This window comes from Mauremys mutica, chromosome 8, assembly GCF_020497125.1.
Source record: "Mauremys mutica isolate MM-2020 ecotype Southern chromosome 8, ASM2049712v1, whole genome shotgun sequence".
Taxonomy (NCBI): Eukaryota; Metazoa; Chordata; order Testudines; family Geoemydidae; genus Mauremys; species Mauremys mutica.
This window is the reverse complement of record NC_059079.1, coordinates 53,700,031-53,725,255: the sequence shown is the minus strand read 5'-3', so window position 1 is coordinate 53,725,255 and position 25,225 is coordinate 53,700,031. Positions and strand designations below refer to the sequence as shown.

Below are 25,225 nucleotides of genomic sequence, written 5' to 3'. Positions count from 1 at the left end.
CTTCCCTCTCCCTCAGTCCTCTGTTACCCCTGACTCTCCCAAGCCTTTGCACTGTTTCTAAGGTGTGCAGGAAATAAATTTCTGTATTGTCTGTATAAATCAGAGTCTGTACCAAATGACTGGAGGATACCTAATGTGATGCCAATTTTTAAAAAGGGCTCCAGAGGTGACCCTGGCAACTACAGGCCAGTAAGCCTCACCTCAGTACTGGGCAAATTGGTTGAAACTATCGTAAAGAACAAAATTGTCAAACACATAGATGAACATAATTTGTTGGGAAATAGTCAACATGGTTTTCGTAAAGGGAACTCATGCCTCACCGATCTACTAGAATTCTTTGAGGGGGTCAACAAGCATGCGGACAAAGGAGATCCAGTGGATTTAGTGTATTTAGATTTTCAGAAAGTCTTTGACAAGGTCCCTCACCAAAGGCTCTTAAGCAAAATAAGCAGTCATGGGCTAAGAGGGAAGGTTCTCTTATGGATTGGTTACTAGTTAGAAGATAGGAAAGAAAGGGTAGGAATAAATGGTCAGTTTTCAGAATGGAGAGAGGTAAATAGTGGTGTCCCCCAGGAATCTGTACTGGGCCTAGTCCTATTTAACATATTCATAAATGATGTGGAAAAAGGGGTAAACAGTGAGATAGCAAAATGTACAGATGATACAAAACTACTCAAGATAGTTAAGTCCCAGGCAGACTGTGAAGAGCTACAAAAGGATCTCACAAAACAGCTGACTGGGCAACAAAATGTCAGATGAAATTCAATGTTGACAAATGCAAAGTAATGCACATTGGAAAACATAATCCTAACTATACATATACAATGATGGGGTCTAAATTAGCTGTTACCACTCAAGAAAGAGATCTTGGGGTCATTGTGGCTAGTTCTCTGAAATCATTCACTCAATGTGCAGCAGCAGTCAAAAAAGTGAACAGAATGTTGGGATAGATAATAAGACAGAAAATATCATATTGCCTCTATATAAATCCATGGTATGCCCTAGGGTGACCAGATGTCCCGATTTTATAGGGACAGTCCCAATTTTTGGGTCCTTTTCTTATATAGGCGCCTATTACAACCCCCTCCCCCTCATTCTGATTTTTCACATTTGCTGTCTGGTCACCATAGGTATGCCCACACCTTGAATACTGCGTGCAGATGTGATTGCCCCATCTCAAAAAAGATTTATTGGAATTGGAAAAGGTTCAGAAAAGGGCAACAAAAATGATTTGGGGTATAGAATGGCTTCCGTATGAGAGGAGGTTAACAAGACTGGGACTTTTCAGCTTGGAAAAGAGGTGACTAGAGGGTTATGATAGAAGTCTATAAAATCATGAGTGGTATAGAGAAAGTAAATAAGGAAGTGTTATTTACTCCTTCTCATAATACAAGAACAAGGGGTCGCCAAATGAAATTAATAGGCAGCAGGTTTAAAACAAACACAAGAAAGTATTTTTTCACGCAACACACTGTCAACCTCTGGAACTCCTTGCCAGAGGGTGTTGTGGGGTTCAAAAGGGAGCTAGATAGATTCATGGAAGATAGGCTATTGGGCCTATTGGCTATTGGGCAGGAATGGTGTCCCTAGCCTCTGTTTACCAGAAGCTGGGATTGGGTGACAGGGCATGGATCACTTGATGATCACCTGTTCTGTTTATTCCTTTTGGGGCACCTGCCATTGGCCACTGTCAGAGGACAGGATACTGGGCTTGATGGACCTTTGGTCTGACCCAGTATGGCCGTTCTTATGTTCTTCTTGTAGTTTAAATGAATTATTACTCAGAGTTCTGCATTAATATGCCTAGTAAGGAATCTCTTTGTCAAAAAACATTTCCTGAATCTTTTTTCTTGCCTGTATTGTTACAGACATACTTACTGGCTAGTATTTTGAAATAAATTATTAAATGATTGAAACTGGCATGATTATATTGTGTTATTTTGACAAATAAAATAGGCAGAATTTTGCAGAATTTTAAAATATTGTGCACAGAATTTTTCATTTTTTTGGTGCAGAACCTCCCCAGGAGTAAAAGAGGATACTGTATCCATGTGACCCCTGATGTTGGTGACCAAAGGCTATTATCGTATCCTTGATGTTCAGTAGTCAAGAACGAGCTGGTGATAGTTGTCCTCCTAATGGCAGGACAGATCCTTGGGCAAGCCAGATTTGTGACACTCCTTCTTCCCAAATAAGTAAATGAAGATGCTTATTCACTTAAAAGTCCAACCCTTTTTTGGCTCCCTAGTTGGTCACCTCAATCACTCACCATTAATGCTCACCCTGGATTTTGTTGTTTTGTTTTTTTAACAACTGTCACAACTGCCTTTCAGTATAGTACAAAAGACCATCTTCTATTAGTCAACTTAAGATGTTATCCCAAAGTATCTGCTCCACCCCTACTAGAAAACCAACCCTCTTGAAGAACCAGTTTTTGTCAGTCATCTGAGTAGTTAGTTACAGTGATGATTTTTATTTATTTATTTATTGGTAATTGGTACCCTACCTGGCAATTTCAGCAGAGATGCCAAGGACTGATTCTTCACAAAGACTGAAGTAACTTTCACCACTAGGAGTAGCTATTTGAGGGTTAATTTATATTGGGCAAAGCATAATGTACTATATTAGCACTGCCTATTGTTGTACCTGTTCTGTGAATAAAGAGAAGACATCACTTAGCAATTAAACTGACAACTTGGCACCTTTCATGAGCACTGTATTATCAGATTACCATACATCAGCCTGCTGAGGTGCTTTTATACCTTCCTCTGAAGCATCTGGTGTGGGCCTTGGACCACTGTTAGAGACAGGATATTGGACTAGATGGACCTCAAGCCTGATCCAGTTTGGTAATTCCTAAGTTCTTATATTTGCTGTTAAGATGCAATGAAATGCCACTACTCCAGAGCTCAGTTTAGCTTTTTGCTGCAAAGGAAGTAGATGCCACTAGGATATATCATTTAGCTTGACGTGTAGGTTCAACAGACAGCTATGTATCGTGCATCTGTGTAGCAGGCTCACTTCTCTTTTGTGCTTCTAACGGAGATTGAAGTGAGGAGAAAGAGGATGCCATTTGTGTTGCTGTGTGTTTATTAATTTGGAGTGTAATTGCTTAAGACCTTCAGAGGATTTGTCAAGACAATTGTCTCTTTCTCTCTTTCTCCCTTTCGGAACAATTTCCTTGTAGTTCTGTACCTGGACCTGTAGACAGTTAAGGATCTAATTAGCACAGGGAGGTATTTCAGACCACTGACCTGGGAAAAGAAGGAAAAAATAGTTTTTATTGAAGTAAAGGGTGGATAAGGAGACTGCTATGAGAAACACCAAATGTGAGAAGAGACCACTTGGATAAAAGCTAAGACAGACTTTTATGGGGATGTCTACAGAGAACTGGGACTGAAAACTGATACAGAAATAAAATATTTTGGCTAGATATGGTTGAACTATATTATAAATAATACTTGTTAAAAAGATAGTAACACCTTTTGCTTGGGGTGGGGGTTAGTGAATTGTTCACAGCTATGATTACCTTAGAATGTTTTATTTGTGTGTTAGTATTTGCTGAACGCACAACTGCACATACTTTACATGTCTGCTACTTTTGCTGAAATTGATGCTAGCTAGTTGTAGAATTCTAGCTTTCTACTATCTAAATCTTTAGATCCTTTGGAAGCCTCCCATTACAGTCTTGGTCTTTGGAAAGCCTCCAGGTGTTTGACTCACACCAGTGACCTAAAATTATATATGTAGCCTAGTTGCATATAAAACAATAAACACAAGCTACACCAACACTTTAACTCAGAAAGTTAACTAGATAAAAAACAAATAGGTTTATGGTTCTAACAAGAACCAAAAACAATAGCTACTCCAGAGCTCAGTTTAGAAACCATAGTTTATGGTTCTTGTTAGAACCATAAACTCCTCTGCCAAATTGGTTCTGTAAGAATGTAACTTAATTATAGTTTTACTATAATTATTACTTACATTAAATAAAGGTAAAACTGAGTCACTTTTTAAATAGCTTAACCCCAAATCCTTCTCTGGCAAAATCCTCTGTTCTTCAATATTTTTCTTCTACAGAAATCCCTGTGAGAATGTAAAAGATTTCTCTTAAAATTTGTCCAACCTAAATGGCCATGGACACTTTTTTAAAAAAAAAATAAAGAAAGAAATAAATTATTTTCAGACCTGCCCTGTACTGATGTAATTTACATTCCACTCACTAATCTCTGATTCCAATCCACCGAAGCCAACTCAATGCAGAAAAAAGAAAAGATTCCTCTCTGAGAGGAATAGAGCTCCCATTACCCCATTTACTGACTTTTTGGGTGCCCCTTGGGATTAAGCAAATTGAATCTGTTTTGGACTAATGAGCTCCAGAATATTACTTCATGGAACTATTATATATTTTATATAGACTATGTAATCATGTCCTTACACCAGTATACGCTCTTGGAATAAAAGGCAGAATTGTAACTAACTCTGCTGCATAAGCTATGTCTGGTGAAGCATCTTCTGCTTGTTAATGAAACCGTATCCCCATTTTTTAGACACATTTAATCCTGACTGTATGACACTAAAACTCTGTGGCTAACAGTCTGGAACTCTGAATTGCTTATTTATCATTTTAATAAGGTAAATACCTGATTTGATGTGGGGTAGTTTCACCTTTGTCATAGAACCCAAGAACAAATTAAGAAAATAACATGAGTGTTTAAAAGAATAATCTGATAAATGAGCATGCTAACGGTGAAATTTGTGACTTACTCTAGAACTCCATGCATACAAACTCCCCTTCTGTCTATATAGTTACAAAACATAATAATAAATGAAATAAATATAAAAACACTGCATCATCAGGACAATGCTCAGTGTCTGATCTTACCCTGCAGGCAGGACACCTTCCCTGGCAATTCCTGAAAGATGATTAACCCTCTGGTGTCACATATACCAAAGAGAAGATTGGGTATAAAGCGGTTGAACAAATAATGTTTCTTGAAATCTTCTGCTTAAATTAATTATTTACATATTTTAAAACATTGTGTGGCAAGAAATAATTAGCCCACCATCTAAGGAGTTGCCTTTTAATTAAAGAACAGCAGAGTAGCCTTTTGACAGTGTCATCAAGGACACACCGCATTGTGAACAGAGTTACTAGGGCACTTCATTGTTAAGTACAACAGTAATATTGCAATAGTAAAATAAGATTTAAAAAATGGAATGGTGTATTTCAATAGTTAGGGGAGATAATTCTACATTACATTTTGGAAGTCTCACTGCATATTGACATACTGGTATTTTAGCAATGCATGTTTTCTGGGAAACACCGTTTTTAACTCCTTGCTACTCAAGCTCCTTGGTTTATTCAGTCTACTGTAAGTAATAGAAAAGCTTCATCAGACATAAATAAGATGAGCCCAGCCTCCCTCTTTGTTATCACCGGCTGAACGGCTGCACAGAATTAGAAAGCGGCCACGAAGAACTAAGGAGGACTTTCTGCGTGAGGTTATGATGCACTCTGCTGCCGAGAAACAGGAATTGAAGGAGTGGCAGGACAGGAAGAAGAGGGACCAAAAGGAGAATGCGGTGCGCCAGAATGAAGCCACAGAGCAGCTCTTAAAAGTTATAGAGTGGCAAGCGGACAGGCTCCAGGCGCTACTAGCTCTTCAAACTGAGCAGCTCTGTGCCCTCCCTCCCCTGCAGCCGTTGTCGCAAAACTGTTTCCCGTGCGCCCCCCAGACACTGCCAACACATTCTTATCCACCTCCTGGCTCCAGTCTCTACCCGCAGCATTCCACTCCTCCCTCCTCCGAGTCCAGCACTATGGACTCCCACTACCCACAGCACTCAACACCCATCCCTCTGCGGTTTAGCCCTTCTGAAGTACAGTACCCATTGCACTGTACTCCTAAGGAGAAGGTTGGATATGATCCCTGGACATACACAAATCTTTAACAATCCCGGGACCCCACCTCCTCCTGGGACCTTCCTGTGATGTTGCACTCCTTATGTTTATGGAAATATGCTTATGAGTGTGAATATAATGTAACTGGAATATGCATTATGCAAAAGGTCTCTTGTAAGGTATCATTACAAAGCTTATAATCTACTGAGTGTGTTAATACTATTTCTATGTATGTATGTATCATTCTTGTATCTAAAGCTAGAAATATGAAGTATTACTCTGAAGTCCTATTGTAACTATGCAAAGTGTGACCCACTAATAATGGCTTGGAATCTTGATGGATCCCATTAACCAGGACAGTTGGTTGTAAATGGCTCTGTTTACTTGCAAACCTCACTAGGTACGTTCAGGCCAACCCTGAAAGAATGGAGAATGAGGTCTTACAATGACATGTGATCATGTCACCTGGTACTGGAATCCACCTTAAACTGGTGCTTTTCTATTTAGAAGGAAGGGTGGGAACCCAGAGAGAGACAAAAGATTCCCGCCTTATGCCAAAGCTATAAAAGGGGGTGGAACAGAACAAAGGGGGCTGCAGTCATAAGAAATCCCCTACTTACCACCTGAGCTGGAACTAACAAGGCCTGTACTGGGGAAAGGATTGGGCCCAGACTAAGAAGGAGTCTAGTCTGTGAAAGAAGCTCATTGGAACATCAATGAGGGTGAGATTTACCTGTATTCAGTTTCTTAATGTATTAGGCTTAGACTTGCGTGTTTTTGCTTTATTTTACTTGGTGACTTACTTTGTTCTGTCTGTTATTACTTGGAACCACTTAAATCCTACTTTTTATTCTTAATAAAATCACTTTTGTTTATTATTGAACCCAGAGTAAGTGATTAATACCTGGGGGAGCAAACAGCTGTGCATATCTCTCTATCAGTGTTACAGAGGGCAGACAATTTATGAGTTTTCCCTGTATAAGCTTTATACAGAGTAAAACAGATTTATTTGGGATTTGGATCCCATTGGGAGCTGGGTGTCTGGGTGCTGGAGGTATGTAACCTGCTGAGTGGTTTTCAGTTAAAGCCTGCAGCTTTGGGGACGTGTTTCAGACCTGTGTCTGTGTTGCAGTAGGCTTGCGTGTCTTGCTCAGCAAGACAGGGTTCTGAAATCCCAAGCTGACAGGGAAAATGGGCTCAGAGGTAATTTCAGCACATCAGGTGACAGTCCTAAGGGGATCTCTGTAACCGAACCTGTCACACTTCTCTTCACCCATCCTCCTCAGTGCTGATGTGTTTTTTTTTCTCTCTCTCCTCCGGTTATTTTTTAATAAAAGAATTATGTTGGTTTGAAAGCAATCTTTATTCTACTAATTGAAAGCAAATAGAGCCCTGCAAAGCAACAGACAATTATTTTAAACGTTCATAGTGCATCATCTGCTCCAGTCACAGTCATAGCATAGTCCTGAGCATAGCAACAAATATTAGTGGCTTTCAGCTTCAAATTGCTGCCTCAAGGCATCCCATATCCTTATGGCCCTGCGCTGTGCCCCGCTAATAGCTCTGGACTCTGGCTGTTCAAATTCTGCCTCCAGGCACTGAGCCTCAGCAGTCCAGCCTTGAGTGAAGCTTTCACCCTTCCCTTCACAAATATTATGGAGCGTAGAGCACGCAACTATAAGCATAGGAATATTGTCATCGGCCAGGTCCAGCTTCACATATAGGCAGTGCCAGCAGGCCTTTAAACGGCCTAAAGCATACTCAACAGTCATTCTGTACTTGCTCAGCCTGTTGTTGAACCGCTCCTTGCTGCGGGACCGAATCTGGGACCTCTGGAGCTAAATGCATGAGCCTCTCCTGCAGGAGCTAAAAGCCACATGGCCCTTAGCTAAGGCTGTAGCACACTCATTAATCTCTCTCATTAAGTGGTCTCGGTGCCACCAGGAGGTGTGTGGATTACATATACATAGAAGGAGCCACTATCTTGTTGTGCTGTGTCCAGCTGACAATTGGACCATTAATAGTTAGGGGCGATGGGAAGCTAACTGACCATGCACAATTTATTTATTGACCATGGGTTCTATTCCTGGCTTGGCCACTGGCTTCCTGGGTGACCCTGGGAAAGTTACTTCCCTGCCCTGTGCCTCCGTTTTCCCATCTGCAACATGGGAATAAAGATATTGTACTGCTTTGTAAAGTGCTTGGAGATCTACTGATGAAACACGCTATGGAGGAGCCAAGTAATATTATTATATAACCCTTTGCCTGCGTGACACCCAGTGGAACCCTGGTCTTTTCTTTCATTGTATTTTTGGTTCCTCTTCATTAAAGAGTCTCTTTAGAAGTTGTCAGATGTTCAGCGCAATAGGACAATAAGGTGTAACCCTCTTATCTTCCTCCTGGTGTTCTAGGCGACCATCATGGTGTTCCAGGCTCTTGCGCAGTACCAGATAGACATTCCGCAGCATAAAGACGTGAATTTGGATGTTTCTATTCTCCTGCCACGCCGTGCTAGTCCAATAAACTACAAAATCTTAAACCAGAATGCTCTGGTGGCCAGAACAGCAGAGGTATTGTGCTTCTCTGTGTGATTAGTACAGATCACTGATTATAGAGAAAGGGGATTTGACTAGAACCTCCTATCCAAACCTTTTTGGGAGGAGGAGGGGAATTCATATTCCTGGCACCAGATCCAAATGAATCCACACTTTTGACTCAGATTTTTAAGACCAAAAGGAACCATTATGATCATTTTGTCTGACCTTTGGCATGACACAGGCCAGAGAACCTCAGGCCTACTAATTTCTGCATCAAGCCCATAACTTCTAGCTGAGCTGTGAGATATCTCTTAGGTAGATATCCAGTCCTGACGTAAAGACTTGAAGTGATGGAGAATCCACCATGTCCTGTCAGGCCCTAGGTTCTAGGCAGTCAGGCCTGGTGGTTGGAGCTGGCTGTAGTGTCGGGACTGGGCCAAGGGCAATGCTGAAATCAGGATCTGGGGACAGGCTGTGGGTCAGAATCCACAGACAAGCCAAATCAAGGTTGAAGTCAGAGTTCGGATGCAGGCCAATGGTCAAAGCCAGATTGGAATCAGTCCGAGAGGCCTGGGGGGCCAGGAGACGGATGCAGGCTGGAGTGAGTCTGTAACAGGGCTGGAGCAAGGTCAGAGCAGGGCACAGAGGAGGCTGAAGTGGGCTGGAACAAGGCTCGGGCATGGCTGGAGCAGGAACAGGAACTGGATCAAGGGCAGGCCAGAAGCTTGGGGAGTCTGTAACACTGCAAGGCCAGAGGAAGGTCCCTGGCCGACTAGTGCTGTTGTGTAGAGTAACTCTCAGCTGTGATGGGGAAAGTGAAATACTTGTGCCTGGGGGTAATCTGGCCTGAGCCCTGACCAGGGATAGTCACTGCAGGCTCCGTTGGAGGGGTGAGTCACCGCAGCTGGGTGAGCAGCCCTGGGCTGGGTGGGGTTTGCCTCACACATCCCGAGGTAAATTGTTCCAGGGTTAGTGACCTGGAGTGTGTGGTTTTGAGCTGAATCCAGAAGTAGGAGGGGATGGGTTGCTATCTGGAGATCAAAGAGTTACTGCCTGGGAAGTAACCTTTTTTCTCCTTCATGCTATTGTCTCTGCAGAGTCCCTCCAGCCCCTCCAGGTGAGTGAGTGTCAATCTCACCAGCTTCATTTTCTTCATTAGCCCTGTCTTTAAATAATAATAATAATGAAGTACAAAAGAAAATTAACCTTGGATCAACTTTACAGACCAAATGGAATGAAGACTTCACTGTGAAGGCAGAAGGAACTGGACAAGGGACCTTAACTGTAATAACGATTTATAATGCAAAGCTACGGGAGGATGAATCTCAGTGTAAGAAGTTTGACCTGAGGGTATCGGTCGAAGAAGCCCAGGGCGGTAAGTAACTGCCTGTCATTTCTCTTCTGAAGCTTGCTGTCAATCCTCAGCTCTGGACAAATCCTCAGCTCTGGACAAATCCTCAGCTCATGGAGTTACACCAGTTTAACTCCATGGACAGCAGCGGATTTACACCGATGTGTAAACCAACCACCATCTCTGCAATCACATTCTTAACTTTGGAAAGTATTTTTCTGAAGCTTCTTCAAACTCTCCCAGTTCCCAAGTCCTACAAAATTATACCCATAGGGCAGGCACTAAATAATATTTCCAGCTACTATATGTTCTAAGTTGCAACCAATGCAGGGTCATTCCTGGTGAGGGAGCAGATGCTGTCTTCTCTCATCCTGGCACTTGTTAGCAGCAGAGTTGGAGCATCAGATGTGGATGGGAACACAGGCCAGCTACTCTGGGTATTGTCTCCCTCTAAAGTAGAGATGAGCCCATGCCAGGAAGTCTGGTTACAGGCCCAAACTTCCAGTGCACACATTTCCAGACATCATGGGTGTGAAATCAGCATGAGACAGAGGTCAGAATCTTCAGCACCCAAAACACAAGCCTCTGCTGCTTGGGCTAAAAGAGCAATTTTCCTTAGCTGGGAGTAGCTGATTGTTATAGTTGCTAGGACTGGCCAGTAGAAGGAGATATGACCAAACATTAGACCAGCTTAGGCTAGAGGGATCCAGGATTTTGACCCGCCGCTTTTACAGAAACAGGAGCCAACCATAAATTGTTCTTAACTTTCTCAGCTGTCCAAGTTCACACACATGGGCTCTCTCTGTTTCAGTCTCCTCTTTCTGCTAGCTCTAGATTATATTTCGTTTGTGCCAACCAGCTGGGAGAGGCTTTTTAGTTTGTGTGCCAGGGACAGGAAAAGTTATTTATGGATTGCTGGAGGGGAGGGGAGATTTATTGAGGGATTTCTCAAACCTACAGTAGGACCTGTTTGATTACTAAGCCATGTTAGCACCTAAAGAAACAAAAATGGGTTTATCTGGCATGAAATTTACACTGAGATATTACTTTCTTTTCTCTTCTGCAATGTTTCTAGTTAAGAAGCCGGAAGGAGCGATGCGTTCAGTCTATATTAAAATCTGCATCAGGTAAGAACAGTGCCCTTTAATGATAGATGATAAATAGATGGACAGATGCAGTGGGTAGATGGTCAGATGCAGGGGGTACATGGAGAATCCTGAGCTATGAATTTTTCTATGGAATGGCCAAAAAAAATATGATAAAGCAACAGGAGCTGGTGGAGCGATCACAAAATCAATGTTCAAGTGATGAATTCTGATCAAAAGCATATTTTCTCTTCTCCTTGTTAGGTTCCTCGGTGTGGTTGATGCCACAATGTCCATCATCGATATCTCCATGCTCACTGGCTTCTCACCAGATGTGAAGGATCTTAAGAGAGTACGTTGTCGTAATCTGAGAACAGGGAACGTAATAAACAATGCAGTGGCTCGACTGGGGCTTTCAGATGAGAAAATCCAATGCAGTAAGGTGAACAGTCAGGCTCCAGTGTTAAACCTGGAGGGGGACCAGAAGGTTCTAAGGATTGGTAACAGCTTTAGGAAACCACAACCAGTTCTCTCCAGGATCCGGGATGGAATGTCATCTCCGTTGGGCAGTTTTTGGGGGCCAGTGTACAGTGGAACCAGAATTTTAAAAAAAAAAATGGATTCCCTTTAGATCCTCTGACCTACATGGTGCAGAGGTATTTGGGCCTGGAGAACTGTGGATACAGAAAAAGAGGCTGCACAAAGAAGCCAGGCCCCGAAGGAGTCATTGCAGTGAATTGCTGCCCTGGTATAAAATGTGGGTGGATTATTCGGCAAACAAAGCCAGGGATGTTTGGTATTATCCTCCTGCAGCTGCATAAAATCAGCCAGAATGCCAACTATAGTGTGCCCAGAGTTGCTGCTCAGCTTGTACTGAGCATGCTCAGTAACATCTACTGACACTGCTGCCCTCACGCTGTCCCCACACTGTCTGCAGGTACAGGTAATCTCTGGCTGCATACGCAGTGCTTCATTTGTGCCAGGGCTGAGCCCTGGTACCTCTGGGCCTGGCAGTTCATAGCCCTGGCACCTCTGGGCCTGGCAGTTCGTAGCCCCAGTACCTCTGGGCCTGGCAGTTTGTAGCCCCGGTATCTCTGGACTTGCAGCTTCAGTTATGAAAGTAAAAAAAAAAAAAATTGCTTGAGCCCCAGCACCTCTTTCATTACACACGTAAGCACTGTGCATACGTACACTGTGGTCACTGAACCTGGGACCTTTATCATAAAAAGCAGAACTGTTTCAGCGAGAGTACCAGCTCCATTAGCTGTGGATAAGGTTGCCAACTTTCTAATCACACAAAACTGAACACCCTTGCCCCGCCTCTTCCCTGAGACCCCGCCAGTGCCTCGCCCCTTCTCCAACATCTGGCCCCCCACTCACTCCATCTCCCTTCCCCCCGTCGCTCACTCTCTCTAACCCTCACTCACTTTCACTGGGCTGGGGCAGGTGGTTGTGGTGCGAGAGGGGACGAGGGCTCTGGCTAGGAGTGCGGGCTCTAGAGTGGGGCCCACAAATGAAGCGTTCAAGGCACAGGAGGAGGTTCCGGGCTGCGGTATGGGGTTGGGGTGCAGGGAGTGGGTTAGGGCTCTGGCTGGGGATGCGGGCTCTAGGGTGGGGCCGGGGATGAGGGGTTTGGGGCGCAGGAGGGGGTTCATGGTGCGGGCTCCAGCCAGGCAGCATTTACCTCAGGCGGCTCCTGGAAGCGGTGGTATGTTCTCCTGGTTCCTAGGTGGAGTGGCCAGGGGGCTCTGCTTGCTGCCCGCACCCTCAGGCACCACCCCTGCAGCTCCCATTGGCTGCAGTTCCTCGCCAATGGAAGCTGCAGTTCCTCGCCAATGGAAGCTGCAGAGCTGGTGCTCGGGGCGTGGTCAGTGTGTGGAGCCCCTGTGACTGCTCTTGTTCCTAGGAGTTGAACATGCCGGTCGCTTCCAGGAGCTCAGCAGAGCCAGGACAGGCAAGGAGCCTGCCTTAGCCCCGTTGTGCTGCTGACCGGAGCTGCCAGGGTCCCTTTTTGACCAGGTGTTCTGCTCGAAAACCAGACACCTGGCAACCTTAACTGTTGAATAAATAGTAGGCTAGTATTGTCCATGCAGATCCTATCATGGAAGATGTGATCACAGGCACGACACCGCTGAGTCACGTAGTGAATTGTTGGGTGTTTTTCGCCCAGCTGCAGGACTTTCACAGAGATACTGCCTTACCCACAATGCCTCTTGCTTTTTCTTATTCACATTTAGCTTTCCCAAGGGGTCGACAGATACATTTCCAAGTTTGAAATCGACAAAGCGCCATCTGACAGAGGCAACCTCATAATCTACCTGGACAAGGTAAAGATTTGACAAGGGGCTTCTCTGATCCTGTGTTAATTTCATGGGCTCCTGCTGAGCCAAACTGCACTCTCAGATACACCCTGGCATCCCCACAGACATCAGCAAGTTGACAAACTTTAACCCATGGCCGAATTTGACTCAGTGGCTCAGATTCAGGCTTTCCACTAGGAACAACGGAATGGGCCAGATCCTCAGCTGGTGTATGTGGATGTAGGTCCATTGACCTTAATGGGAAATGCAGCATCTGATATTAAGGCTGAATTTGCTTCTCTGTGTCATTCATTTCTTCTTTCCTTTCACTTCTCTAGTTCTTCTTTCCTCCACCTCCCTCACTTTCTCTTTCCCTTCTTCTTTCCCCAACATCTCCCCTTCTCTTATTCTTTTTCATTCTGTCTCTTCCATTCAGCCAGCCTTCAGCCTAAGCAATCCTGTTATTTCCCCACCCCCACCCAGGTTTCTCACACAGAGGATGAATGCCTGCAGTTTAAAGCTCACCAGTTTTTCGAAAAAGCAGCAAAGAATCCTGTGGCACCTTATAGACTAACAGACGTTTTGTAGCATGAGCTTTCGTGGGTGAATACCCACTTCTTAAAATGGATTTCCACTCCATACGGCTAAATGCAGTGCCTTGCATGGTGTCAAGTATCAGAGGGGTAGCCGTGTTAGTCTGGTTCTGTAAAAGCAGCAAAGAATCCTGTGGCACCTTATAGACTAACAGACGTTTTGCAGCATGAGCTTTCGTGGAAATTTCCACTCTTGCATCCGACGAAGTGGGTATTCACCCACGAAAGCTCATGCTACAAAACATCTGTTAGTCTATAAGGTGCCACAGGATTCTTTGCTGCTTTTACAGAACCAGACTAACACGGCTACCCCTCTGATACTTGACAGTTTTTCGAAGTTGGTCTCATTCAGCCGGCATCCGTCACAGTCTACGACTATTACACCATAGGTAACAGATCGCAGCTCTCCTCACCATTCAAGGCACCTGGCTTCAAATTCTGCTCTGGGTCACATTGGTATCATTACCTCTTGCAGTCTTTTGTTGCAGTACTTAGGTATTATTATCCCGGTGTAACAGAGGGGATGCACTGAGATGTTAAGAGACTTGCCCTCAGGTAAGGCCTAGACAGCTAGTAGCACAGCTGGGAGCAGATTGCTAGTTCAGAGCTCTAAGTACAGCTTCCGCACACGCAGTCCCCTCCCACCATTGGAAATAGAACCTAGGCGTCCTGAATCCCCATGTCCTGCTCTACACTAGCTCACGCTCCCTTCTCGACTTCTCCAGATTACTGTGCCCCTTTCAGGAGTCTGATCTGTCATGCGTACCCCAAGTTTCACCTGGCTTAAAAACGACTTGCTTACAAAAGCAGACATAAAAATACAAACGTGTCCCAGCCACACTAGTACTGACAAATTGCTGACTTTCTCATTTTTTACCGTATAATTATAAAATAAATCAATTGGAAGATAAATATTGTACTTACATTTCAGTGTGAGACATGAGCCTGTTTTCACTTGTGAACTTTGTCATTTGATGCTGGAGAGTGGCAGCTGCTGGCCAGGTTCCCAGCTCTCAAGGCAGTGCCGCTGCCAGCAGCAGCGCAGAAGTTAGGGTGGTATGCTATGATATTGACACCCTTACTTGTGCGCTGCTGCTGGTGGGAGCTCTATCTTCAGAGCTGAGCGGCCAGAGAGCGGTGGCTGCTGGCCGAGGTGTTCATGTTGTTTGTGGTTAATGAGGACTATTTTTTCAATCTTGCTCCCAGCCCGCCTCACAATATCTACTCCCACTCCCACCCGCTCCTGCATTGTTTGTTGAATTTTTATCCCACTCCCGCTATTATGGCAACGGGCCCTGTGGGATCCCAGTCCTGTTGCAGGGCTCTAGATCCTGTTGTAAAACTAGGCAAATATCTAGATAAGTTAACATACCCCCTGGGGTACCGCTAGGGTATGTGTCCCCCCTGGTTGAGAACTACTGGATTAGAATACAGGGGTTTTAGACTCAGACTTTAAGGTGAGACAGGACCATCCTGATCATCTAGTCTGACTTACTGCCTACTTCCCAGGTTCTCCTGTTCTAATATTACCCTATGCTGGAAATATATGCATAACAAGGTTCCTTCCCCACTCCAGACTTTAGAGTACAGATATGAGGACCTGCATGTGAACCCCTAAACTGAATTACCAGCTTAGATCTGCCACCACTCCCAAATATTAACTCCCTTCCCTGGAGAGTCTTGAGAGACTTCTTCACCAAGTTTCTGGTGAACACTGATCCAACCCCTTGGATCTTAACACAAGGAGAATTTAACCATCCCCCGTCCTTTCCCCCACCAATTCCTGGTGAGTCCAGATCCAATCCCCTTGGATCTTAAAACAAGGAAAAATCAATCAGGTTCTTAAAAAGAAGGCTTTTTAATTAAAGAAAGAAAGCTAAAAATCATCTCTGTAAAATCAGGATGGAAAATAACTTTACAGGGTAATCAGATTCATAGAGCCCAGAGGAACCCCCTCTAGCCTTAGGTTCAGAGTTACAGCAAACAGAGGTAAATCCTCTTAGCAAAAAGGAACATTTACAAGTTGAGAAAACAAAGATAAAACTAACACGCCTTGCCTGGCTGTTACTTACAAGTTTGAAATATGAGAGACTGGTTCAGAAAGATTTGGAGAGCATGGATTGATGTCTGGTCTCTCTTAGTCCCAAGAGCGAACAACCCCAAAACAAAGAGCACACAAACAAAAGCCTTCCCGCCACCAAGATTTGAAAGTATCTTGTCCCCTTATTGGTCCTTTTGGGTCAGGTGTCAGCCAAGTTACCTGAGCTTCTTAACCCTTTACAGGTAAAAGGATTTTGGTGTCTCTGGCCAGGAGGGATTTTATAGTATTGTACACAGGAGGGCTGTTACCCTTCCCTTTATAGTTATGACATATGGTCACACTCATCGCCTTAACACACCCAAGCAAAGGCAGACCAAATAATAAGGGGAACCTCTGACTACAGGCAATAATTATCCTACTTGCCTTCTCCCCACGTTTTACCTCCAGAGATGAATTTGCTGCTAGTGTGATTAAGAGGGTGTCTCCAACAAGCACCAGCCCGTCATTTCAAGCTGATGGTTTCCTATAGCTAAGAAAGTCGTTCCCACAGACTGCTGCTCCCTTCCCCAGGATCACCCAGTGGGACTTCTGCTTGAGTAAGGGCTTCAGGGTTGTCTCCTAGATGCTGTAAACTGTGGCCGTTGTTCTGCAGGAGGGGGAATGATCTGTGTCTCTGATCTTTCTCTAGATGACCGATGCACCAAGTTCTACCACCCGTCTAACCAGAGCGGGCTCTTCAATAAGATCTGTCATGGGGACGTCTGCCGCTGTGTGGAAGGTAAGGAGAGTCCTGTCTCTGCTTACATCTTACATGGGGGCTCCCCTGTCAGCTTTACCAGCAAAAATGAAGTCCAAGGGCCCCCCAGCATCAGCCCCCTCCGTCACCGATCAGGGCCCTCCTTCCCTGTGGGCTCTGGGTGAGTCTCACATGCGATACAGGCTCACGGCAGCCACAGGCAGGATGGTCCCTGGGTCTGTCCCCCAGCCTGGAGCTCTGACTCTTGGCCGGCTGTGTCCCTGCTACAGCATCACCACATACAGGAATGGTGGGACCAGGGTCGGGGTGAGGGCACCCTCAGTGGGAATATGTGGGGGATGCACCCCCACATGAACTCATGCACGCCTGGGGAGGGGAGGCAAGAGAAGATCCAGAAGGGACTGCAGGGCCTGGGATTGGGCCAGGGAGCAGAACCCAGAGGGGCTGGAATGGGCCTTGGAGGAGGTAGGAGCCCCTGGGACCCACCTTTTCAGCCTGAAGCCCCTCACCCCCCGCAGAGTCTCAATATCTTCCTTCACTCCCTCTCCTATCCCTGCTCCCCTGCATTCACAGAGGGTTTCCACCCTCCCGGACCACCTACCCTCACCCATGGTCCCTCCCTCCCTTCTCCAGTGGCAACCGCACCTGCCAATCGCAGGAGAGCTGGTAGCAGGACGTAGAAGCGGAATTTCTCTAGCCAGCCAGGTGACTGGGAGGGAGCGGGTATTGGAGACGTCAGTTCCTCCTCTCTGCCCATCAGGGCCTTGGGGGCTGGGCCAAGCCAGCTGATCCATGGAGTGGGGCTGCACACATTGAAGCAGGGCAGTCTGGGGTGCAGGAGTTGCTGGGTTTCCAGCCATTCTGACAGGGATGCTGCCCCCAGTTCTGAAACTTCAGTGAAACCAGCTGTTTCAATGGTTGGAATCCAGCCTAGGGGTGGTGGGTGGTGACATGAAGTAAGGCACTTCTTTAAAATATCTGGGTTCTCTCATTCCAGGATCCCTAAAGCTGGCACCCCTCAGCCCTCCTGCTGTCAGTTTCAGCACAGAGGCCAAGTATTGAATGAGCCATGGAGGCTCCACTCCCCGCTGACTCTTAGGAAGGGATCCTCTAGAAGAGGGTGGAGACCCATTGGTGGGGCCATTGTTCAGTGGGGAACTTGCTGTAGCCCTGCTGTCTGCCAGGCATACAGAGAGGCGCTCAGTCTCCGGATCTGTCCTTCCCATCACCTTTGTTTCCCCATCTGCAGCTCCACTAAGTCCTGTGACCAGACTCCTCCTGGCGCTGACCCAGGCAGAGATCCATCAGTGCAGAGAGGGAAGTTAGCTGGGATTGCCAGGCCTATTTATGGTCCTTGGTTATTTCATACATCCAGGCAGAGTTCCTCTGGGCAACATCTACTGATTCCTTTGCAGAGCTGTCTGAGTCTGTTTGCTCAGGATCGCCTCATTTGGATCCTGGAACCTACCCCTCCATCCCTTGTTTCTTCTTTTACCGTGCCCCATAACCCAGGCACTGACCTTTATTTTTCCTGGTGGGTGCTCCACTCCCACTCCGTCCCTTCCCCCAAGACCCCACCCTCGCTCTGCCACTTCCTGTGCCCGCTCTGCCCCCTCCCCCGAGGCCCTAGCCACCTGCTCTCCGCCGAATGCCTCCTGCCAGCCGCCAAACAGCTGTGGCTGGTGGATGCTGAGAACTCCCTATTTTTTTTCCATGGGTGCTTGAGCCCCAGAGCACCCACGGCGTCGGCACCTACGCCCCATAATGTGAAGGGTGGTTGGCTTCATGGCCACTCCCTTGTTGGAGGAGGTGGGCCTGTCACTGTGTGGGTTTGCGCGGCTCACCCAGGATTCAAATAGGTGGGCACTTATGGGTCACTAATAACAGAGCTGAAACTATGGTCTCCCTTGGTGATTCTCTACTCATCTTCCTTCCCCATAGAAAGCTGCTTCATGCAGCAGAAGATAGAGGGTCCCATCACCCTGAACAAGCGAATGGAGGAAGCCTGCAAACCTGGAGTGGATTATGGTAAATCTGTGATTTGGATCTGCTGAGTCTCTTTCCATGAGGAGAGCACAGAGACAGGGTTTGGAATTCGATTTGGATTGTAAAGTTTGCCTTTGAGCCTGATTCAGGGATGTGGATCTGCTGGGGCAGAAACCTGATGAGATTTTGGGACCTTAAACTCCCAGAAATGAACACGATCAGATGACTGTTTAAGATTCAGTCTAGCCCTACGTATTTATCTGCTCCCAATTTCCCTAGTATCTGAGCACTTCACAATCTTTAATGTGTGTAGCCTCACAACTTCCTGTGAGGCCGGGCAGTGCTATTATCCCCATGGTACAAAAGGGAAAACTGAAGCATGGAGCAACTAAGTGAGTTGCCCAAAGTCATGCTGAAAGTCTGTGGTGGAGCAGGGAAATGAACCCCAGTGTCCAGCTATTGCCCTCACCATGCACCATCTTTCTCACAGCCTGTTTGGGGAGTCAGTTACACAGTGAATTCACTACTGAAAAATACTGCAGACCTTCAACTGGTGTTTTGTATTTCTTCCTTTTTTTTAAAGTGTATAAAACCAGGCTTGTTAGAAGTGAAGAAGTGGACGGGTCTGACTACTACACCATGGAAATTTTGGAAATCATTAAAACAGGTAAGAGCTCCCCTTCTACAATCAGGGTGCAATTTCTTTGAATGGCCTTTGGGATAAAGGCTGGCATAAGAGCTATTTCTCTTAGCCAGAGGAAGTGCTAAAGCCCGAAGGCTAATCTAGTCTCATGCTCCAGGGCATTAACCTATCGCCACAAGGGAACAAGAAAGAATTTGCTCAACCCACCTAGGCAGCCATGCCACGAAGAGGCAGACAAAATAACAGGGGGAACCTCTCCCTGTGGTCAGCCTGGCACAATTGGCCAGTCTCATTATGGGCTTTTTCAATCTTCCTCTGAAGCAATTGGCATTGGCCACCGGGGAGTCAAAATCCCAGACTTGGTGGCCCTTTGGCCCAAGCTTCTATAGGGGTGGTGGAGTCTCTCTTCCTCAATGCTGAGTTTTATAAATCAATATAAAGGCAAAGGAAGCAGGGATCTAACTGAGCTCAAAGCGGCTTCACTTACTGGGAGCTGATATGACTGTTCTAATTATTTTTATTACCTGCGATTAGGGGCCCCTTGTGCTAAGCATTGGACATATCCAGATACAACCCCTGCCTTGATGAGGTTACAATCTAAATCAACACTGGGTGGATTTATTAGCCCCATTTCACAGGTGGGGAATTGAGTCCCAGGGAGATCGAGTGACTTGTGCAAGGTCACACCAGGAGTCTGTGGCAGAAACAGGAGCTGAGGCCTGACCTCTTCAGGCCCAGCCCATTGCCACAACCACAAGACGGTCCTTCCTGTTTCTAATGACTGCTGGAGCTTCAGTGATTGGTTATCATAGCAGTCATACTGGAGCTGAATTTGTACTGAAACCTCAAGAGAACACCTAGGAGTCGCCTCTTCTCTGTTCCTTTTGTTTTCATCCGTCTCCACCCCGTATTATCTCCTCCTCACTCTGCTCTTATGTGTGGCATCTTTTTTCACCCTCTCCCTCCTTCCCAGGAACTGATGAAAATCCACAAGGAAAAACCCGCCAATTCATCAGCCACATAAAATGCAGGGAGTCTCTGAGGCTGGAGCGTAACAAAGACTACGACTTGTGGCCCAGGAAAGCTGAGTAAGTAGCCTCCTGTGGTTACCCTGCGTTAGTCACTTTCAAGCAGACACGCCCTTAACTAATTACCCTATCTATTTTAGGTACCTATCAGGCCCCCATTACTGTACTTTCTCAGAGCCTCACAATATCGAATGTATTTATTCTCACTACGGGAGGCAGGGCAGCGTTATTACCCTCATTTAACGGATGGGTAAACTGAGGCACAGACAGCCTAAGGTCCAGGTCCTCAAAGGTATTGAGGCACCTAACTCTCACTGACTGGACTTAAGTGATCTCTCCAAAGTACCAAAAGGAAGTTTCTGGAGTTGCTGGGAATTGAATCCAGGTTTGCCTCGTAGTCTAACCCTGGACCACCATTCCTCACAGGGGCTACCCAACTATTTCACCAGCGCAAATCACATTGACAGTGCAATTTCGTGGTCCCTGCATCCAGCCACAGTTATATCACTTAGGTTTAAATTGGGTGGAAATATAATTAATTAGGGTATAAACTGCACCTAAAAATGAGCATCAGCAACAAAGATGCAGCTCACAGAGGCTGAAAGTTCCATCCTCATGCTGTATCTGGAGCATTGCATGCTGGGATCTGTAGTCTCTCTGGACCTATGAGAGGGGAGGCAACCCACTGTTTCTCTGCAAGTCAGATGTGGCCCTTAGGCACAGGTGGAGTGTGAGCCGCCTGTTTGGGAAGGCTAGACCCCAGCCCTGCCCGTCCTCTGCCCCTCATAGAATCATAGAGTATCAGGGTTGGAAGGGACCTCAGGAGGTCATTTAGTCCAATCCACTGCTTAAAGCAGGACCAATCCCAAAACAGATTTTAGCTCCAGATCCCTAAATGGCTCCCTCAAGGATTGAGCTCCTAACCTGGGGTTTAGCAGGCCAATGCTCAAACCACTGGGCTATCCCTCCCTCCTGCTGGAGCCCCCAGCCTGCCACCATAGCTGCCAGCCCTCCTGCCCCAGCCCCGGGCCACTCTGGCCGGCCAACCTGAGTGCCCCCAGCGCTGAAGCCTTGGGTGCCGCAGCCCCAGCATCCCCAGCCCCGGAGTACCAGGTGCTGCAGCCCCAGTGCCCCCTGCCCAGGAGCATCGTGTGCTGCGGCCCCAGCGCCTCAAGCCCCGCAGCACCAGGAAGCCCAGACTTGGAGGCCATTGGCCCAAGCAGCTATAGGGGAGGTGGAGTCTCTCTTTCTCTATGCTGACTTTTATAAATCAATATAAAGGCAAAGGAAGCAGGGATCTAACTGAGCTCAAAGCAGCTTCACTCACTGGGAGCTGATATGTCAAAAAGTTTTTTTTCCTCCTGCTAACGATAGCTCATCTCAATTGATTAGACTCTGCCTGTTGGTATGCATACTTCCACCTTTTCATGTTCTCTGTATGTATAAATATCTCCTGTCTGTGTGTTCCATTCTATGCATCCGAAGAAGTGAGCTTTAGCTCACGAAAGCTCATGCTAAAATAAATTTGTTAGTCTTTAAGGTGCCACAAGTACTCCTGTTTTTTTTGCGGATACAGACTAACACGGCTGCTACTCTGAAACCTAATTATTTTTATTACCTGAGATTACGGACCCCTTGTGCTAAGCACTGGACATATCCAGATACAACCCCTGCCTTGACGAGGTTACAATCTAAATCAACACTGGGTGGATTTATTAGCCCCATTTCACAGGTGGGGAATTGAGTCCCAGGGAGATCGAGTGACTTGTGCAAGGTCACACCAGGAGTCTGTGGCAGAAACAGGAGCTGAGGCCTGACCTCTTCAGGCCCAGCCTGGTGCCACAACCACAAGATGGTCCTTCCTGTCTCTAATGACTGCTGGAGCTTCAGTGATTGGTTATCGTTGCAGTCACACTGGGGCTGAATTTGTACTGAAACCTCAAGAGAACACCTAGGAGTCTCCTCTTCTCTGTTCCTTTCGTCTTCATCCCTCTCCACCCCGTATTATCTCCTCCTCACTCTGCTCTTATATGTGACATCTTTTTTCACCCCCGCCCTAGGGACTGATGAAGATCCACAAGGAAAAACCCGCCCATTCATCAGCCACATAAAATGCAGGGAGTCTCTGAGGCTGGAGCGTAACAAAGACTACGACTTGTGGCCCAGGAAAGCTGAGTAAGTAGCCTCCTGTGGTTACCCTGCGTTAGTCACTTTCAAGCAGACACGCCCTTAACTAATTACCCTATTTTAGGTACCTATCAGGCCCCCATTACTGTACTTTCTGAGAGCCTCACAATATCGAATGTTTTTATTCTCACTACGGGAGGCAGGGCAGCGTTATTACCCTCATTTAACGGATTGGTAAACTGAGGCACAGACAGCCTACGGTCCAGGTCCTCAATGGTGTTGAGGCTCCTAACTCCCACTGACTGGCCTTAGGTGACATCTTCAAAGTACCAAAAGAAAGTTTCTGGAGTTGCTGGGAATTGAATCCAGGTTCGCTTCTTAGTCTAACCCTGGACCACCTTTCCTCACAGGGGCTACCCAACTATTTCACCAGCACAAATCACATTGTCAGTGCAATTTCATGGTCCCTGCATCCAGCCACAGTTGTTCCTAAATCACTTCGGTTTCAACTGGGTGGAACTATAATTAATTAGGGTAAAAACAGCACCTAAAAATGACCTTTACCAACAAAGATGCAGCTCACAGAGGCTAAAAGTTCCATCCTCATGCTGTATCTGGAGCATTGCATGCTGGGATCTGTAGTCCCTCCATACTCCATGGGCTGGACCTATGAGAGGGGAGGAAACCCACTGTTTCTCTGCAAGTCAGATGTGGCCCTTAGGCATGGGTGGAGTGTGAGCCGCCTGTTTTGGGAGGCTAGACCCCAGCCCTGCCTGTCTCCCTTTCCCACCGGAGCCCCGAGCCCGCCACCGTGGCTGCCAGCCCCCCGGCCCCAGTTCTGGGCCGCTCCAGCTGGCCAACCTGAGCCCCCCACAGCCCTGAAGCATTGGGTGCTGCAGCCCCTGTGCCCTCAGCCCCGGAGCACCAGGTGCCGCATCCCAAGTGCCCCCAGCCCTGGAGCGCTGTGTGCTCTGTCCCCAGCACCTCAAGCGCCACCAGCCCTGGAGCGCCAGGGAGCACCAGAGCTGGGGGGCCCCCATCACCAGGGGCACCCAACTGCCTCAAGTCCCGAGCCGCAGGCCAGCCCATGCTAGCCCTAGCCCTAGCCCTATGTGGGCTGTGGCCAGGGGGAAGCAGGATAGGGCTTGTGGAGGAGCATGAGTGGGGCCACGCCTGGCTGTTTGAGGACACTCAGCCTCCCCTGGCCTGCCATACCCGCTGGCCATGCCCTTAGGCAAACCCGGCTGCCCTTGAGGAACTGAGCAAACAAATTGAACACATTTTGTGCTTCATTGCTCACCCTTCTGCCTGTCCGTCCCAGGCTATCCTACATCATTGGCAAGGACACCTGGATCGAGAAGTGGCCCAACGAGGACGAATGCCGGAAGCCGGATTTCCAGAACCTCTGCCAGGAATTCCTTGAGTTCTCTGAAACCATGACCATGTTTGGCTGCCCAACCTAAACTTGGACCCAGCTTTCCCAGCAGCCCCAATTGGACAGTTTGAGCTGAGATGGAGCATAACACTCAGGTGGAGACAGCTCCACTCAGAGTCCCAATGCTGCTGACACTCGCTGCTAGTCCTGTCCTCTTTGGGGGTTTCACTCTCTTTTCTTCTTATTGTTTCTATATATATATATATAGAAGGCTGATTTCTTACCCTGGCCTGCTGTGTGACTTTTTACCAATCTTTACATAGTCTGCAATATAGCTGTATAAGTAACCAGCTACTAGGATCATGGGTGCATGAGAAACACCTTAAATTAGATTAGGATGGACAAGCATGAATGGGTGGCTAGATATGCATGGATGGATATTTGGGAGAGAGTCTTCTGTACCACTGTGTGCCTAGGGTGACCACACAACCCGTTTTGGCTGGGCCAGTCCCTTTTTTCAGCCCTGTCCTGGCCATCCCGACTTTTTGTCAAAAAAGTGGGGTTTTGAGGAATGTGCAGGGAGAGGAGCGGCGATGTCACTCTTCAGTCTATAAGATACCATTAGAGATGCTTAGGTTTTGCAGGTCTCAAACTGTGGATTTGTGTCTCCAGAGATAATATGCTTGTTAACAGTAAAGATGTTTTTAAATAAATACATAAATATATAAAGGTGAGAAATAACAGACCTCAACCCTATTGTACCTCTGCAAATTTGTGTATGCAGAAAACTGGGAGGAAACTGTCCTGGTTGATGTAGAACTGTGACACAACATTTGGGAGGAAGGCCGGATTGGGCTTGAGCTGAACCTTGTCCTTATAAAATACGGTGTAGGGCGGCTCTGACATTAGGGCCCTGAGCTCAGACACCCTCCGGGCTGAAGTTATCGCCACCAGGAACACGACCATGTAAGACAAGGCAGGGAGTATGTTGCTAAAGGCTCAAAGGGATGCCCCATGAGCTAGAGAGGACCAAGTTGAGGTCCCAAGCAGGAACCAGTTGGCAGACGTGCAGGTACAACCTGTCAAGGCCCTTCTGGAAGCAGCTGACCAAAGGGCTAGCAAAAATTGAATGGCCCTGTACCCCCAGATGGAAAGCCAAGATGGCAGCCAGGTGCACTCTTATAGAAGACAAGGAGAGACCCTCCTGCTTCAAGTGGAGAAGATAATCCAAAATGTGGGGCACTGAGGCTAGTGCCAAAGGCAAGTTGCACTGTGCTGACCAGATTGAAAATCTCTTCCACTTGGCCAGGTATGTGGAGTGGAGGGTTTCCTACGCCGAGAAAGACCTGTCTGACTTGTTCTGAATAGGAAAGCTTGAATAGATTCAGCCATGGAGCCTCCATGCTGTGAGATGGAGCGACTCCAGGTTCAGGTGTTGGAGACGCCAGTGATCCCGACTGAGAAGGCCTGGGAAGAGTGGCAAGGTAATCAGGGCTC

General features: G+C 46.8%; 1 protein-coding gene across 1 annotated transcript; it reads left to right on the top strand.

The window, feature by feature from the left end:
• The first annotated feature begins 8,310 nt into the window (after nt 1-8,310).
• LOC123375429 (complement C3-like) lies at nt 8,311-24,457 on the top strand. Its single transcript, XM_045026295.1, has 12 exons — nt 8,311-8,475; nt 9,667-9,817; nt 10,869-10,920; nt 11,143-11,230; nt 13,116-13,205; nt 13,662-13,706; nt 14,100-14,160; nt 16,501-16,590; nt 18,511-18,597; nt 19,139-19,222; nt 20,172-20,286; nt 23,675-24,457. Exons 1-12 carry the CDS (start codon nt 8,326-8,328, stop codon nt 23,814-23,816), a joined length of 1,155 nt encoding a protein of 384 aa, XP_044882230.1. The 5' UTR covers nt 8,311-8,325; the 3' UTR covers nt 23,817-24,457.
• The last annotated feature ends 768 nt before the right edge of the window (nt 24,458-25,225 follow it).